The sequence below is a fragment of the Oculina patagonica genome, chromosome 14 (genome assembly GCF_052425735.1).
Source record: "Oculina patagonica isolate OP01 chromosome 14, crgOcupat, whole genome shotgun sequence".
Taxonomy (NCBI): Eukaryota; Metazoa; Cnidaria; class Anthozoa; order Scleractinia; family Oculinidae; genus Oculina; species Oculina patagonica.
Window position 1 is genome coordinate 9,531,084 of NC_135771.1, and position 18,027 is coordinate 9,549,110.

At 38.6% G+C, this 18,027-nt stretch overlaps 3 protein-coding genes and 1 long non-coding RNA gene across 4 annotated transcripts in view; 1 reads left to right on the forward strand and 3 right to left on the reverse strand.

Annotated features, from left to right (window-relative positions):
- LOC144639168 (uncharacterized) overlaps window positions 1-11,268 on the forward strand; it is a 70,008-nt gene extending 58,740 nt beyond the window's left edge. Inside the window, exon 5 of the mRNA XM_078498432.1 lies at window positions 11,255-11,268. Coding sequence (XP_078354558.1) covers window position 11,255 — 1 coding nt within the window. The 3' untranslated portion in view covers window positions 11,256-11,268. The remainder of the gene's footprint in view (window positions 1-11,254) is intronic.
- LOC144638945 (cell adhesion molecule DSCAM-like) lies at window positions 961-10,177 on the reverse strand. Its single transcript, XM_078498223.1, has 8 exons — window positions 10,148-10,177; window positions 8,192-8,339; window positions 5,678-5,965; window positions 4,732-5,034; window positions 3,999-4,107; window positions 2,806-3,115; window positions 2,495-2,537; window positions 961-1,352 (listed from the first exon to the last, which is right to left on the reverse strand). Exons 1-8 carry the CDS (start codon window positions 10,175-10,177, stop codon window positions 976-978), a joined length of 1,608 nt encoding a protein of 535 aa, XP_078354349.1. The 3' UTR covers window positions 961-975.
- LOC144639197 (uncharacterized) lies at window positions 8,727-11,588 on the reverse strand. The gene is made up of 2 exons (XM_078498470.1): window positions 11,270-11,588; window positions 8,727-10,744 (listed from the first exon to the last, which is right to left on the reverse strand). Exons 1-2 carry the CDS (start codon window positions 11,529-11,531, stop codon window positions 10,275-10,277), a joined length of 732 nt encoding a protein of 243 aa, XP_078354596.1. The 5' UTR covers window positions 11,532-11,588; the 3' UTR covers window positions 8,727-10,274.
- Window positions 11,589-13,519: 1,931 nt separating this feature from the next.
- Window positions 13,520-15,848, reverse strand: LOC144639212 (uncharacterized). Its single transcript, XR_013568091.1, has 3 exons — window positions 15,712-15,848; window positions 15,114-15,176; window positions 13,520-13,835 (listed from the first exon to the last, which is right to left on the reverse strand). It is a non-coding gene; the product is annotated as an uncharacterized LOC144639212 (long non-coding RNA).
- Between the last annotated feature and the right edge of the window lie 2,179 nt (window positions 15,849-18,027).

An 18,027-nucleotide genomic window follows, 5' to 3' on the forward strand; every position in this document is an offset into this window, starting at 1 on the left:
AAAAAAACTCAAGAATCCGTTAACACCTGTAAAGAGCGACTTAAAAGCGACATGAAATAATTCACTACATGCTTATAGTAGAACAGGAGAAACTGCGACAAGCAAGCTTAAGGTTTACAACCCTTATGACGTCACAAGGTTTAATTTCGGCACCAGTCCCTGGAAAACGAAAAGCTAATTGTGGGGCTATCTAAGATCTCGCCCTGAAATGTTGCTAAGATTGGAAAATTACGAATCAGTGGATCATAGGCTATGTTTTCCAGGAATAAAAACGAGGTCAGCAAATTCATTTCATTGGCACTTAAAGTGGGCACTTTAAGGTCTTTAAAGCCAGACTTAAAGTGGGCACAATAAGGTAATTCTAGTTGAAGTGGGCACTTTAAGTGTCAGACTTAAAGTAACCACTTAAATGAGTCTTGCATGAAGTGACCACTTAAATGAGTATTACAGTGGGCACTTCAAGGCCTTAAAAGTCAGACTTAAAGTGGGCACAATATGGTTAGTCTAATAAAAGTGGCCACTTTAAGGTCAGTCTTAAAGTAACCACTTTAAAGAGTCTTAAAGTGGCCACTTTATTGAGTCTTAAAGTGACCACTTAAATGAAGTTTACAGTGGGCTCTTTAAGGTCAGTCTTACAGTAGCCACTTTAAAGAGCCTGGGAGTGGCCACTTAAAGGCTCTCATAAAGTGACCACTTAAATGAGTTTTACAGTGGGCACTTTAAGGTCTTAAAAGTCAGACTTAAAGTGGGCACAATATGGTTAGTCAAGAGAGGATGAGGGTCCCCTCATCCTCTCTTGGGTTAGTCTAATTAAAGTGGGCACTTTAAGGTCAGTCTTAATGTAACCACTTTAAAGAGCTTTGAAGTGGCCACTTTAAGACTTCCTTAAAGTGGCCACTTATATGAATATTAAAGTAGCCACTTAAATGAGTATTAAGGTGACCACTTTAAGGCTTAAAAGGAACAAAAAACAAGTTAACTTAACAAAAGAAATGTCTTTATCTGTCCTGATTTTACGAGAAACAGAACGAGATCGATTAAACTGAACCGGTACCAATTCTGTGGTAAAAGAAAGTGAAACGTACCAGCAACTTCCACTATTGTAGCTGTACGGCTTTCTCCAAACATGTTAAATGCCCTGCATTCATAAACACCACTGTCTTGAGTAAGGACATTTTGAATAACAAGAAGTCGTGAATCATTCTTGAACTGAGCCCGCGGTATGCTGGTACTTCCATTTTTAGTCCATGTTACAGAAGGATTTGGATCTCCGCTGACCTCACATGCCAATATTGCTAGTTCACCGACTGACAAGGTGGTTCTTATTGGCAGTTTCTTGACAACAGGCCTCTCTGAGAGAGTTAAAGAGTATGGGTTTCAATTCTTGTTTCACAACGATATTTGTAACACAGGTATTAAGACATACACTGACCAACTGGAAAGCAGTTTGGCTACAGAAGTAACCCAGCCTTCTTTTGTATGAACAACAAAAATATGGCAATGTTAATTGATGATGAAGACATAGCAGTTTTATTATTCATGCTACGTTTTTGTTTAAACAGGAATTTGTCTTTGAAAGCAAGATTACTGACCACGTTTTTATATAGACATCATACAACAACCAGAAATTTAACAATAATTTGAGCATCTATTAACGAAGACAAATTAACGTGCCTCGCAGGACCTCAAGAAACGAGTGATACAAACGCACTTGCGAAGGGTAAAGGTTTTCAGCTTCCTGCTTTAGCAACTGACCAACCGACAAATTAGGAATATTATGCATTTTTATGTTCTTTAAAGTAAACATGTGAGAATAGTATTACAAATCTCTAATATGGTTAGTTTTGACTGGCCTTAACGTTTAGGCAAAAACGCACACTTAAAAAAAAAAACGCATATTTTAAATCGACTATTTTTCATGTTTATCGCCGTTCTGTGTAACTATGTTAGTAAAGAATTGGACCATGCTTAGGCGGCGTGTTAATCGAGTTATAGACGTACTGGAAAGTTCACAGACCATTCCTGAAATTTGTCGTCACCGCATGCCCATTCCAACTTCTCATGAAGCATGCATTCGCATTAATCTTAATCTCTCAGCAGTATTATGCCGTTGTAAAATTGAATCCTACTTTGAACACCGGATTAGCGTGAATTTGGATTCCTACCTTATAACGTTTCAGTGAGATTTTTTTAATTATGTATTTGTCCTTCATCTTTGACGTCGAGTTAGTGTTAATGTTAATCTCCTTTTGAACAATCGAGCCCAGGTGGATTGGGACCTAAGCGCGGGCCCATTAGATTTAAAAACAAGCACATACACCACTTTGCGTTGAGTGCATCGTTAGTTGTCATTTTTTGTGCTGGAGACCGTCGCCAGAAAATATAATGAATATGACTGTAATCTACATAAAACTTGATCTCAATTGAGAAACAAGCTGGGCTTATTACATCACAACTATCGTATTCATGCAACAATTACAATATCGTTCAGTACCTTTGGTTCCAATCTCTATGAAGTCACTGGAAATATAAATCATCTGAAATATGAACACATAACGAAAACATAATTCAGCGTTTAGATAATTTCAAGCATCACAGTAACATTGTACTTGTACATGTATGTATAGTTTTACAATAAAAGATTAAAAGCAGGCCATGGACTATAACAACTACTACATTACGGGTATAGGGCAGTTGTGAGCATATTTTAAACGCGTTTTTTAACTTGTCCGCCAGTCAGTCTGCTCTGCCATAAAAAAAAAAAAATATTGGTCGTTATGGATTAGAACAAGTTGATTACAATACCTCAGTGACAAAAGCCCTGAGAAACACTCTGTAGCTGGTGTTTGGCTGAAGAGGTTTGTTGTAATAGCTCTCGACATCACTGCTTCTCTTACTTCTTGTTTTACTGTTTGATTGCGCTCCATTCCCGATAACAAATTCCTGGTACTTATTAAAATCATTCCCTCCAAACTGAAAAGAGACATAAGCTGCAGGAGTTGAAGACTCGTGAGCCTTTTCGTATGTCAACAGATATTGAGGTGTAAAACTTTCCGGTGAGTTTACCACACCAGAATAGTTCGATGAAAATGTTATGATGATAACCTGAAAAAACCTGCAAGATTGAAACAATAATTTGATAGCTTAGCTAAGTGAAAACAATTTAAGTGACAGTGAGACAACATGATGTTGTTTTGGCATGGAACGAAGTCTGGTGCAGGGTTCATGTAAATGTGCAGAGCTTGAATGGAAAGTATATGAGACAATTACGGCTATCAATCTGCACGTACCTATAGAACGTAACAAGTTGGCGTGGGAATTATTATTTGTGTAGGGATGGTAAAACCATATTTAATACAATCAAACGCACAAATCGTAATCTTAAAAAAAAACTGTCAAAGAGCCGTTGAGCCCTGTGAAAAAATAAAGCTTGACTCAAAATGACCCAATAAAATGGTTCGTTCATTTATGCGCTTGAGTAGAAAGAGGCACTGTGAGAACATACATTTACATGTGCCACAAAGAAAACAAACAGGCCCAAATATTAGAACGCAGAATCCAGAGTCCAACGTATTATTTGGCAGAAAACACCCAGTTCATCTCTCTGCATCCTTAAATCTCCTCTGGGAGAATAGGGCCTTTATATATACACACACCCAGTTACAAAACTATAAAACGAGCAAATAAGACTCAAATTCTACTTGAACACTTGGTCTTGGAAAGGTAACGCTCAGACGCAAGTAACCTAGCCTCCCCTGACTATTGACAAATGTTAAAAGTACCCTAATTACTCCAAGAAAGGATAGTACATGTAGGACGACAGCGCATCTCTGCACTGTTTGTCCACTTGAGTCATTTATTCATAATATACATTCCCAACCCGGCATGTTAAATAATAACTCATCCACGTAAAGTAAAGTAACCAGCTCTTGCCGTTGTGCAAGAAATGAACAGTGAATGAACAAAACAGACACAATTAAAACTTGTACCAAACATACTTTGCATTTCGAGGAAAGCGCGGCAATGTTACTTTTGCTGTAATTCCTGTTTCACTTAAAATTGGAGAAAATGAAAGTGCATATGGCATTTCTTTGGACCATTTCACACCTGCAAAAAACAAAGCAAGGTTCAGCCTGATTAGTTATAAAGTTCCAAGAGTACAAAAAACTTGGAGAAATTGTGCCATGTCCGTAACGCCTCCGGAACCCGGAAGATTAAAGAATATCAGATAAAAGGTTACATAACATTGCCTACTAGGTCCTAATAATAGTTTTCCATATTGACGAATCTGTGAAATTTCTGCGGCTCTTCCACGCGAACGCCTGAATTACCTCTCTGACACCATAACCCAAAGGTATTTTGAAATTATGGAGGTCTCATAGTTTTCTTATTTTCGGGCGGAGGGGAGACGTAAAACGTAACTGATTATAACAAAAGCTCTATTGTCACGGACTCAAAACTCTCTTTGCTATGAAACAACAAATAGAGTTGGGAGCTTACATGTAAACAGGTAGCCTAACGTGTAGAGCCTCACCTCGCGTCATTGCTTAACATTATTTTCTGTCCTGGTACAGTAAGAAAACCCCTGGGAAAATTAGGAATCGAAAAAATCCTACCGGTAAATCTGACGTCGCTTTATCTCATTCCAACTCAATCTATCACGGAACACATCTGACTTTCGCTAATACGCCAACATCTGACAAGGCAAAGGTTGCATTTTATTTCACTTACCTACTGTCTGAAACACTACAGGTTTGCTGTAGGGCCCAGGTCCCGCCCCGGTGTAGCCTCTAACAGACACTTCATACTTTGCGCACACTGAGAGACCAGTTAAGAGCACTTCTGTTGTGGTCGTGTTAAATGTTGAATAAAATATAGGTTGAACCAGGGTACAATTTTCCTTCAAAGTTATACCGACTTCATAAAGTTTGACGATGCCATTCGCCAACTCTTTTGACAGTCCCGTCCAAGTTATCTGATACGCTGTGATATTCACTTCAACAGTAGACACAGTTTCTGGCCCACGGCTGGGCTCTGAAAGAGAAAATCAAGTATATTTTTCACAAAATATTTCTCAGCATAAAAATAAACGATTGATGTATACAAATCCAAAGAAAACCGATAGTAATCTAATAACTTCACAAAAGTAAGCAAATTGGACAAAGCAACAAATTTAAAACAGTAGTTGCTGCATTTCAGAGTTTCTGAATGACTGAAACAAACATGGTATCAACTGGAACATACTTAAGTGAGACATGCGCAAAAACCCTTAGCTGCAAAGAATTATTTTTATTATTTTTTTTTACAACGAGCAACTTTTGGGAGCTTTTGCTTACTGCAATTACATTGTCAATACTGTGCATTATATAAAGGTTCTGTTAAATCACGATGAGAATAAATGGATGAGCAAAGTTTTTTAACAGCAGGACTAAAAAGTTTAAAGTGGCCAGTACTAGTGATGTTTAAAGAGGGAACAATTTGTATCTTCACTGTTATGATAGTTTGGTAAGATACCAGGATTGTGGTACACACAAATTAAACATCCTTTAAAGGTAAATTGCAACTAAAACCAGACGGATGATGATGATGATGATGATGATGATAAAGATGGTGTAAGTTTTGTCGTTTTTAAAACACTGATTAATATAGTTGTTCTACCAAAGGTTGCGCAACCTACCATACTCCGGGATATTTACAGTTAAAGTAGCATTTGGTCCAGGTTTGATAGTCACAGCTCTGACATGAAACTGATAGGTGACTCCACCCAACACATCAACTAAGTAACTTAATGCATCTATTCCAGAGATCTCTTTCTGTGTATCTCCTTCGTAGCTATAAAACAAAGTATAACTCCGGATAATTCCATTTGCTTCTGTAGGTCTACTCCAGGTCAGGTTAACTCTTGGGCCATGAAACTTGCTTGGGGCTACATCAATATGGCTGAGGGTCCCTGGAGCACCAGGTGCTGATGAAGAAAATAAGAACTAAAGGATAACAAACTATTTGATTGAAAAACGTCTTTGCACTGACACATTCGGTAGCACAGTCAACAAATTATGAATAGCATTCTCTTCTTAGCTTACAAAACAAAGCATATATATGGCAACTTCAACGCTATTAAATAATTTGTTTGGCGTATTTAATAAAAGTGAAGACTTAAACATCTTGCGTTTTTATTTATAAATGTAAATTGAATAAAATTAAACCAACAAACATTAAACAGTGTATGTATGTCGAGAGAAAAATCACCTCAAAGAATGATACATTGCAAAACACAAATTAATGCAATATGTTAATTGAGTATTAATTTTATTTTTCTCAGCATGTCTCTTTTCGCTCTTACCATCACATTTTACCGGTGTAATAGCGTACTAACAGTGACTCAATGTTGAGTTTGAGTCGTTTGTACGATTTGTAAACTTACATTAACAAGAGACAGATATCAAGTAATATACAAATAAAGGTCATGTAAGTTTGAATTTGTTATCATTATTATTGATCGATTTCTTTTTATAACCTTGTGCATTGATGTTTTTTTTGTTGACGAATGATATACTTGTAACATATATTGACTTTTAAGCATAACAGTGCAGGGTTTCTACTTTAAAGTGTACTGAAATTTGAACACAAAAAGGCAGAATATTAAATTATCTGTAAGAAGAATTATGTTGCAGGTACTTCAGTTGTATGCAAACTTTTACATTTGATCAGCTTTAACATAATTAAATTATCTACTGCTTCATTGTACTTTTATGTACTTTTAGAGACTATTATAGTAAGACTGACTACTTGAACCGAGCCACTTGGGAGAAGTTGCCCAATCAAAACGTTAATGGATAACAAAGGATGGTGACCTTTTTTTTTTGCAACGAACCAATAACGTAGAAGAATACAAACAATATTTTAACCACAAAATGTCAGAAAACCCAACAAAGTTGTGGAAGATCCGGACCTCTCAGGAAGCATTGGAATTTAGGTTTGATTGGTTAGTCTCTATCCTAAATTATAAGCGGTTTTCAACAGTTTTGGTTTTGCAGTCACAAAACGAGTCAAACTAAGTTTGTCGAGTAAAATTTAATATATGATACTTTGCCGCAAAGAATTGGGTCGCTAGAGTCGATCAGGTATGCAAATTCAGGTAAACAGACTTATATTAGCCTTCACTTGGTTACAAACAGGTTACAAATTTTTTTGTAGAGTTGTTGTCTGGATGCTTTTTTAGTTTAATGTCATTGGTCTGCTTACGAACAAAATAATAAGCCATCCATTGTTCTCAATTAACGTTTTGATTGGCCAACGTTTTTCCAGGTGGCCCAGTTCGAGTAGCCTCACTGTAACATTGGTGTCAAAAAGCCTACAAGGGAACATCTAATGCAGTATTTACTGTAAGTATACATTTGACCACTTAGGGTGCGTTTCTTTGGGAAAATCCAAAATTGGATCATCGATCTCAGATCACACGGATACTTTGCTCCCAAAGAAACGAAGAATCCGAAAACGGATTTTTTGCCATGACAACCCCGTAAACACATTTCGCACAGAACATAAAATATCAGCACAAATTTATTTTTCGTCGAATGTATCCTAACTAAAATAATTTAAGCATACAAAAACCACACGTCGAAGTAGATCTTCTTTAGCGTTAAGCACAATGTGGCGAGAAAGCATCTGAGAGCGAAGAATGATTGCGAAATGATCAGTGCAAATTTCACTCGTGACAATTTCAAAAGGATACAACTTCCGTAGGCACACAGTGGCTGTTTTAGAAAACCCGTTTTTCGTTTAAAATGATACTACATACCTATCTAAAGCTACCGTTTCCTTTTATCGTGAAATATTTTTGTATTTTGATCGAAATAACCGCCTAAAACTTTCCGTATGGCAGTGTTTACAAAGAGCGAACCTGTATTTTCACAGCAAAGACCGCTGGGCCAAGGTACTTTTTTCGAATCCTTTCCCAAAGAAACGCACGGATCATGAATCCTAAAAATCCGGATTCAGATATGATCTGATGTATCCACTCGAAGTGTGGATTCTTCAGATCATTGATCCGAGCTTAATCCATTTTCGGATATAGGTAAAGAAACGCAAAATCCGTTTTTGGATCAAGAATCCGGATTTGGATTTTTTCCAAAGAAACGCACCCTTACTGTATTTGAAAATCAATAGTTAGAGTCAGTAAATTTTTTACCTGCAGATATAAGTATTCCAAACACTTCTACTCTGAGGGCTTTGCGAGTGCTATAAGCTGTTGGCTGCAAACGGATGAACCTTGCAATTGCATATTCCTTCAGACTGTGTTTGACAATATCATCTCTTCCAGAATTGCCATTGAACACCTGCAACACGAGTTGGCACGCAAACAGAACAATGCAAACAATCTCAAGCTTCTTCTCGAAAATGCTTTACCTTTCAAAAACATACCATGATGTTTAACTTGCTTAAAGGGCCTGTTTACATGGAAGGCGGGTGCCCCGGCTAACCGAGTTACCCGGCTAACCGAGCTACCCTGGGCGAGCCAACTTTTCATACGTTTCTTAAGAAAACGTATTGAAGCCTTTACATGCTAGAAGGGTAACCCGCCTTGCCGGGGCACTCGGTCTACTTGCCTGGGGCACTCTTCTAGGCGGGATAGCTTTTTGCCCCGTAAACGGTTATGCCCGAGCTATCCCGGCTTGCCGGGATAAGTTTTCGCGCGTGTTTTTAAACTAAATTTGAAGTTAACAGTCATTGACTGAGAAAACCAGGCAATTTTACAAAAAACCGAAAGATGGGGGTCGGCCAATTTGCTTCATACTAACACCATAAATAGGTTAGGTGGACTTATGAATAAATATACTAAACTTGGCTCCTCAATCGTTTTTGTATAGGAGATATGAGGTCCACTATTTTTCACCCCCATCAGGGCCTAGATTTACCAGTAAATTTGACCCAAATTTGAAAACCACTATAAACTACAAAATTAAACGAACGGAATTTTTATTTTCTGTGTGGCATAAACAGACATAGAACTACTTGTAAAAATCCAGAAATGTACGAAATAATTACAGGCAAGTCCACACCGTTCACGTTTTGAACACCTACTTTTTACATTTTCGAATGAGCAAGATTTTGCCCATTTTCGAGTTCCCGTAGAACACACAACTATAACTGCAGAAATCATTGGATACCACAGATAAGTGCTCTTACCTTTCCTCTATCATAAACAGCAATAATCTTTTTGGGCCATTGAAACAGCAAGATTTTAGAGCACCTCAATGTAGTTCATGTAGGCGATATCGTCTTCAACAACACACGAAGCAACCAATGTGTTTTTAAACCACTCCTCGAGTCCACTTTGAGTTTTTCCGAGGTTAAATAAATGCAATTGACTGAATTCCTTCCGAAATATATCTCAACCCGTCGATTATTCGTTAAACAGTGAAGAAAACGTGAAAAACACGAAAATAACAGAGCGACGCCATTTTGAATTTGACAACTCCCAGGGGCCTGGAATCCAGCTTTTCTCCAGGAGGGTAGGGTGGGTGACATTTTTATTGTAAATACCTTCAACAAGCGTTTCACAATGCAATACAATACAAAAATGTATTTTTTATTATTATTTTACGTTAACTTCCTTACGATAATGCTTGTAATAACAACAGTTGCATACCCAATAACCCCGCCGTACAAAACTGAAGAACAAACAAAGCTTATTACCGTAATTCCGCCCTTTTAGATTGCTTTCATGTAGTTAACTGCTCCTACATAAATAAACGCCAACTTTGAGCGATCGTTTCGTAGACTGCAGTCTGAGTAAATGACCATGCATGAAGTAAGGGCAATCGACAATTATGCTACGTTTTTACTGGCGCAAATTTAATAATTAGAATTTAACTTTGACTGACTGAAGCTTAAATAATTCTACAGTCAAAACGTGCTCTTTATCAGACCTAATCAAGCAATTTATATCGTATATATATCCCAAAAGTTTGGGACAGTCCGTTCAGTATTAATTAAAATTAGTTTAGTTTGTTTAAATTGGTTTTCCACCTCAGCTCATCTGTTTATGAGTAAAGTATTGCAAGAAAAGTACCCCCCCCCCCCCCAAAAAAAAAAAAAAAATCATCACTTTTAATTTGCTTTGACTGCTTGATCTTTTATGTACACGATGAAAAGCACTGCCGTTCTGCTCCATTTTCAATTTTTCATGTTGTTGATATTAAACGCATGCGCTCGAAGAAGGTGGTCTTCGACCGTCCATTTTATTTACTGATCTGTAACGTTAGAGAAAGTCATTCCTTGGAACAACTGCAGGTTTTTACGAGATGTTCGATTGGTCTCACATAGGAGTCCTTTCGGGCAAGGGACCCATCAATCTCTATTCCATAGAGGTCACAAAGTTCTTTTAACTGTGCAATCTTAAACTTTGACTTTAACATGCCACGTTTAACTAGACCACAGATATCCTGACCTTTATATTCGATTGGATGTCGCAGGTCGACCTCTTCGTACACTGCTGTCTGCAATTCTTGCAGATGTTTCTCTGCCTCCCAGGCTTCAAGATCATTCTCATCGATATTTTCAGCTTCTTCAATTAGCGCGGTGGGTGCTTTACTCTGACGCTGCGCTGCTGCCAGTCTTGAGAAATAACTGCTTATTTGTTTGGCAGTTCGCCATTCTTCTGGAGCAAAGCGAAGTTTGCCATCACCGTCCCTTGCGATTCTCATTTCTTTTGCCACCTTTGTTGGATCTTCTTTGTTCCCTATATCAAATAAAACATATCGTAATGACATAGTACAAACACAGTCATTTACAGTGTGATAAAAAAGAGGTCACGGTAGTATTGTAAAGTCGTCGGCCTTCAGTGAGTGTGAGCAGCTGACAAAACGTCAAAAAGCAATTGATCTTTCTTTCACTTGAAAATAAACTTTTAAATAGTGTTGAAAAGATAGGAAAAGCAGGATAATTAGGGGGTTTAGGAATAAGGGATAATTCACCAAATTATTTTAGGCATTTAATAATTAGATAAGGTATTACAACATAATTTTGCGGGTAATGAAAATCAAAATAATATGGATAACAGCCTCGGTTATTTCATGGTTAATAAAAAATTAAACTGCCCCTTGACAAGAAATGTGCGAGGCGATTTGAACTACTCTATAAGTCATGGAACTTTCTTCCTTTTAAGCCCGGAATGAAGTAATCGCTTCAGCTACTCAAGATCGCTGCAAAGATCACTCATTACTGTTAATTGCTAACTAGACATACCTAGGTGTGAACTTATTACCTGTTTCGACCCCTCTATTGAACTTTTCCACTAGAAACGTCTTAACGCCTTCGGTTGCTCTCTGACCCTTTCGTTGGGCTTTCAAAGCCCAACCCTGGAGTGGTTCTTTTCTTGTTGTTACGTGGGTACTTGCTCGTAGGTGCACTGCCTCTCTGGCGACGTGGGACGACTGTATTCCTGTGACCTTTTCTGCCCACTCTTTCCGTGCCAAGTCGTAAACAGTCTCCCTCTCAGTTACCCTTATATGCCGCCCAGTATCCATGTGTGCATAAAGATCCGCTTGTGTCTGAAATGTGGCCACGCAACCTTCCTCTTCGCACACAAAAATGTCTTGGAAACTGTTAGAAGGCTGCTTTTTTACCATAAGTCCTGGCTTTGACAATGGCGTTAGAGACGTAAGTGACATGACAATACAGAGATCTGTCGGACCTTGGAGGGATAGACCCAATTCATCGTATAGAAACATCTGACCTTCCCCCACAGCATAAGCTTTCCAAGCCCTTATCCCGGAGACAAGAAACTCAAAACTGAACAGAGCGCTAATTCCTTTCCATTCCATCGTTTTAGCCGCCTTTGCTAAATCCACTTCAGCAACTGCGTTCCTACACCCACGTACACCACCGTACGATTCCAAAGCCTCTTTCATGTCAGCTGCTGTGACAACATCGTGCTTTTCGTTTACCCATCTTTGTATGTGACCTTTCATTGGCGCGATCTTTCTATCACATACGTCCTTCCCTGACTGTGGATCTGAGAAGTCATACCTTCGAATGCTGATGCCTGTCCTCTCTCCAATGGATTTCAGCGAAAGAAGCAGCGAGGCGTTATGGTAACATCCAGCATTGCCAGATTTTAGATAAGCCGTCTCTACATCAGGGTGCTCTTGTTTGACTGAAACAAGAAGGTGCTCTAGAATGGATGCCACGGAAAACCAATCCTGTGTGCAGCTGTCAAATATGTGCACAACTGTTTCCACGTTGTATTCGTTCTCATCAGATTTGAGTATAACACAAGCAACATGCCAGCTCTTGCCTCGTTTTCCGTAAAAGTCACTCATTTGCTCTCTATATCGCTGGGGCAGATATTTCATTGCCCAGTCCATCGTTACGAGAACGCTTTTATCGTTAAGTGCACCAAGAGCGTCTTCCTTGGCTTGCTCTTGGTTAACAGTGCGAAGCATATGGGCTTTCCAACTACCGATTGCATGCACGGCATGAGCCATATCAAACTTGACTTGACTTTGCTGTAGGTCGGAAAGAGTCAGGTTTGGAGAATTGATCTTGTTTGTGATGTCAGATAAAACTTCATCTAGTTGACAGCATGAGATACAAGATGTATCATGAGTGTGATCACATTGATGGGCGAAGACGTCGTTTTGAGGATCGCTAAGACTGTACCTAGTGCAGTGGTCTGCACATCTTTCATCGGGTCCGACGTGGCTCTTAAAGTCCGTTTTGAGGTAGCGCTTGGCTTCTTTCAAGATACCCTTCGCCTCTTTTCCCCATATCGGGAAGGCACCACCTTCTTCAAGTGTGGTAACTACACTATGGAGAATTTCGAATGCTTGTGCCCCTTCCGTTAAGAAATAATCTAATCCCTGTAGCGACTTCTGCGTTGACGCAGCACACACTTCGATGATCCTATATAGTGTTCTTTCGCTGGCTGGCTCAAACACTGTTTCTTGACAATAAGCAATGTATTGCTTGATTATTCTTGAGGGCACCATTGTTCTTATCACATTTGGAATGGTGATTTTCTCACCAGAGTCAAGCTTCAGCACCTTAGTTCCGTACGCTACGTCCTGTAAAAAGTTTGGTCTTGCAATAAAGTTGACGAAGTGGCTTGTTTTGGCTGGATCAAGGCGTGTCCTTTTAATAGGTACTGGTACCACTGGTTGACCTGGTCCTTTTTCAGTAGCATGGCTGCGGGCTTGATCTATTTGCCAATTACTTAGACCAGGAATCATCTCTCTGAGCTCCTTCTTTGAAAAATGCTTAGCAAACATCGACAGAATTTGCAATCGAGTTTGACGACTTTCCGCTTCATTATACACCCCCAGCAAAATTGACAGTTCGACTTTGCTTACTTCTTGTCTGTCGTCATATTTGCCGTTTTCGTCCCGGTCTGAAGAATACTTCAGTGCATCAAATACTTTCTCTTCTTGATCTGGTGCAATGGTTGTCAAAACAGCACTGAGAACTTGACGGACTTTCCGCAAATAGTAGACTTTTTGTGTACTTGATATACTTTCCCAATTCGAATTGAGTGTCGATGCTATCGGACTAACCCTTCCATCTGATATATTTCCTACTGCTTCATTTAAGACTGCGCGTCTTTCATGCTGACGCTGTTCTTCATCGATCCAAAAACTGACATCTTCATCGTCTCCTTCATTGTCGGCAACAGTACTGTCCAATGTGTATTCAAACTCGGAGGGGTTAGGAAATGACAAGTTAATGTTCTCTTCAAAGTCCAAATCATTTGAGTCGAACACACTATATACCTTTACCGGAGTCTCGTCTTTCTTCACTGTACTGCCTTCATTTCTAGCGTTCTCTTCTTTACCCTGGATAGACACGAATAAAAAACTGTAATATTCAATAGAAAGTATAAACAGTGTGCGCGGCGCGCGTTACTAGAAAACGTTTTATACGGGGAGGCACCACGCCCTGAAATCCAACCCCTTACCCTAGCGGGGAGCAAGGGTGGCGCAGTGGTGAGAGCACTCGCCTCCCACCAATGTGGCCCGGGTTCGATTCCGGCCCGGTACCATATGTGGGTTGAGTTTGAAGAAGAAATATCGTTTATTATTAAAAAACTTTTACACTTGTAAATGAATAAAAACTATATATATTACAAGATTTAATGATTTTGTTGTTGATTTTGTTGTTGGTTCTCGTCCTTGCTCCGAGGGTTTTTCTCCGGGTTCTCCGGTTTTCCTCCCTCCACAAAAACCAACACTTCCAAATTCCAATTCGATCTGGAATCAGTGGGATCAAGAAGAGCCACCTAGTGGAAGATCCCACTGTAAATTCCCTTTTTTTTTTATTTTTTATTTTATTTATATAACATTTTGAAAGAAAAGGCACCTCTTTCGTAAACCTTTTTATTGAAAAAATGTACCCGTTCTATATACCTACATGACATGACATATAATTAAAACAGGGAGTTTTCGTGTCATTTTCATATAGCGCATAGTAAATACAGCCAGTTGCGTCTGTTCGAAATATTTTATAAAAGGCAAATTTTAATGCCTAAACGTCAGATTTCCCTACCCTTTCAGACTTTTCAGGCGGAGTCTCGCCATATAGGTCTTTACAGGAAGTACCCCCATTCCCCCGGGGACTGGACGCTCGATTTTATTCTTTTCCTTATTTAGTCTTCAAAGTCTAAATCAGTTGATATGAAACTTCTATACTAAACTACAAAACGTTTTATAAGGGGAGGCACCGCGCCCTGAAATCCAACCTCTTACCCTTTTATATACCGTTTTGAAAGAAAAGGCACCTCTTTCGTAAACCTTTTATTGAAAAATGTACCCGTTCTATATACCTACATGACATGACATATAATAAAAACCGGGAGTTTTCGTGTCATTTTCATACAGCGCTTAGTAAATTAAAATGATACAGCCAGTTGCGTCAGTTCGAAATATTTTATAAAAGGCAAATTTTAATGCCTTAACGTAAGATTTCCCTACCCTTTCAGACCTTCGGGCGGAGCCTCGCCGTATAGGTCTTAACAGGAAGTACCCCAATTCCCCCGGGGACAAGACGCTCGATTTAATTCATTTCCTTATTTACTCTTTAAAGTCTTAATCAGTAGAGATGAAACTACCATTAACCTTTATTGAAAACTCATTCTTCCTTAGAGCACTGCCTTCATTTTCATCGTTCTCCACTTTACCCTGAAAGAAACGAATAGCAATGTAATATTCAGATTATTTTAACTATTTACGCGTGCAGTTCGGCATCGAATGCACTCTTATCCATAAATACTCTGCTGTTTTTTGCAAGTGAAGAATTATAAAGGATTAGGTATGAAGGGCGTGGCATTTTCGATCGCCGGCAACTAAAATGTTAGTAGTGTAAGAGTCATTGTCGACGAGACCTCCCAAACAACTCTAGATGTTACTTACCAAGCTTTAGGAAAAAATGTAAAACATGCGCACATTGACACAGCATTTTTTGCTTCTGCTGACGAAGAAGAAACCTGGAGGCTTGTGTTACTAAAAGGGGAATAATTACCCACTCCTCTATTCTGACTGAGGGAGGGAAGCAGCAAAACCCACCCTGACCACAAATTAATTCAGTTAAAGGCTAAGTGGAGCCGAGGAGCTTCGCTTTTATGTTTGGCAAAATCTATTTATATTGCCGAGTGCTATCAAACTTTATATATTATGCAGGGGAATTAGCGATGTCATTTTAATTCAAAATATTCACCTTGGTCTCTTCATCACTTTTTGAATGGCCTTTTCGGCATGTGTTACATAGGGCTGAAACAAGAAAGATGTAAAGGTATTGATAAGGTTTTCTGAAAAACACGACGGCAAGCTAAACGTGTTGGTTTCAATTGGAATGCTACACTTTCCACACTGTAATTAGCAAAGATTTTCAAACTGATAAACAGCTAAATATGGAAACACACTAAAAGAATGAAATAATTAGCACGAATATAATAATAGTATTCATTATTTCTCTTGTGAATCTTTCATGAAAAATCCAACATGTGAAAAGCTGTACTAAATAATAATTTTATTGTACTGTTGTACTTACCGGAACCGATTGGCACTGAAACATGATACACCTCATAGATTTCCTCTGACACCTGCTTGTTTACCCGACGAGGATTTTTCAATTTTTTCGCTTCGCCTCTATGAGATGGGTAACAGCAACTGGATGACAACTTTTGGTAATGTGTTGTCAGTTCGTATCGGTGCTTTGGACACACAGTAATCCTTCCTCTCTCTTTCTTTGACAGGGAATGTAATCCAGCGCGATTGAGAATAACTTCACTCTCTGTGATCTGTGTACCAACACCACCGCTTCCACTGACACCCAATTTAGTTAGATATTGGGTTAAATCCTTGCTACATGCTTCTAAAGGAATTACATGAAGCTCGGTTGGAGCGTATGGTGTTGCACCGCACACACTGTTTTCATTTGAGAATGAGCAACTCATTTTCCATCGTACATTATATTTCAAGCCGGCTATGTAGATAACATCGCAAAACCTGGTGCCTGTATGACGCGTTGGCATAAAAATATATGTACACGGTATATATAAAGGCCGAAACAGTACTGTCTGCAGTTAAATATAAATATATATATTTATTTAACCGGCTTTATCAATATAAAATAAGTAGCTGTAAAAAATATAATTGGCACTGGAGAATCTGCAGAGCAGACGGATGGAGTGATGGACAGAAAAAAAACAAAAACAAAAAGGCAACATATACTTTATTCAAACTCGTTCGTAATTTTATTATTTTATTAAAATATATTTTTTAATTGCTGTCATAGTATAAAACTAAATAAACAAGCTACTCCCTTTGTAAATAGCATAAAAATTGATTCGGCCCAATGCTAGCCCCTCTAACCCACCTGTGATACACCTGTTGAAACAATCACCCACCCTACCCTCCTTGGGAAAAGCTGAATTCCAGGCCCCTGCGAGTTGTCAAATTCAAAATGGCGTCGCTCTGTTATTTTCGTGTTTTCCACGTTTTCTTCACTGTTTAATGAATTATCGACGGGTTGAGATATATTTCGGAAGGAATTCAGTCAATTGCATTTATTTAACCTCGGAAAAACTCAAAGTGGACTCGAGGAGTGGTTTAAAAACACATTGGTTGCTTCGTGTGTTGTTGAAGACGATATCGCCTACATGAACTACATTGAGGTGCTCTAAAATCTTGCTGTTTCAATGGCCCAAAAAGATTATTGCTGTTTATGATAGAGGAAAGGTAAGAGCACTTATCTGTGGTATCCAATGATTTCTGCAGTTATAGTTGTGTGTTCTACGGGAACTCGAAAATGGGCAAAATCTTGCTCATTCGAAAATGTAAAAAGTAGGTGTTCAAAACGTGGACGGTGTAAACTCACCTGTGCTTATTTCGTACATTTCTGGATTTTTACAAGTAGTTCTATGTCTGTTTATGCCACACAGAAAATAAAAATTCCGTTCGTTTAATTTTGTAGTTTATAGTGGTTTTCAAATTTGGGTCAAATTTACTGGTAAATCTAGGCCCTGATGGGGTGATAAATAGTGGACCTCATATCTCCTATACAAAAACGATTGAGGAGCCAAGTTTAGTATATTTATTCATAAGTCCACCTAACCTATTTATGGTGTTAGTATGAAGCAAATCGGCCGACCCCCATCTTTGACTGCCTGCCTGGATTTCTCAGTCAGTGACTGTTAATGGCATAAAATGTGTAAATTCTGGACCCAAACAGTGCTATTTGACCAAAATTAGATCAAATTAGTTTTATCTGTAGGTTGGAAAATTTTTTCTTTGAGAAAGAGCTAATTAATTCGAAATTTTCGTAGGAATGATTATCCTAGCTCACGAAACAACAAATTTAATTTCAATTTGGCGGCCAAAGACTGTTGAATTTCGATTGAATTTCCCCATAAATGGACGTACTAAAGTTCTAAGAGCTTGCACATCAAAATAAAATAGGTTTGAAGACGGCTAGTCTGATTATTTAGTAAAACTGTCATATTTTTCTAAAATCATTTGGAGCTACATGGTT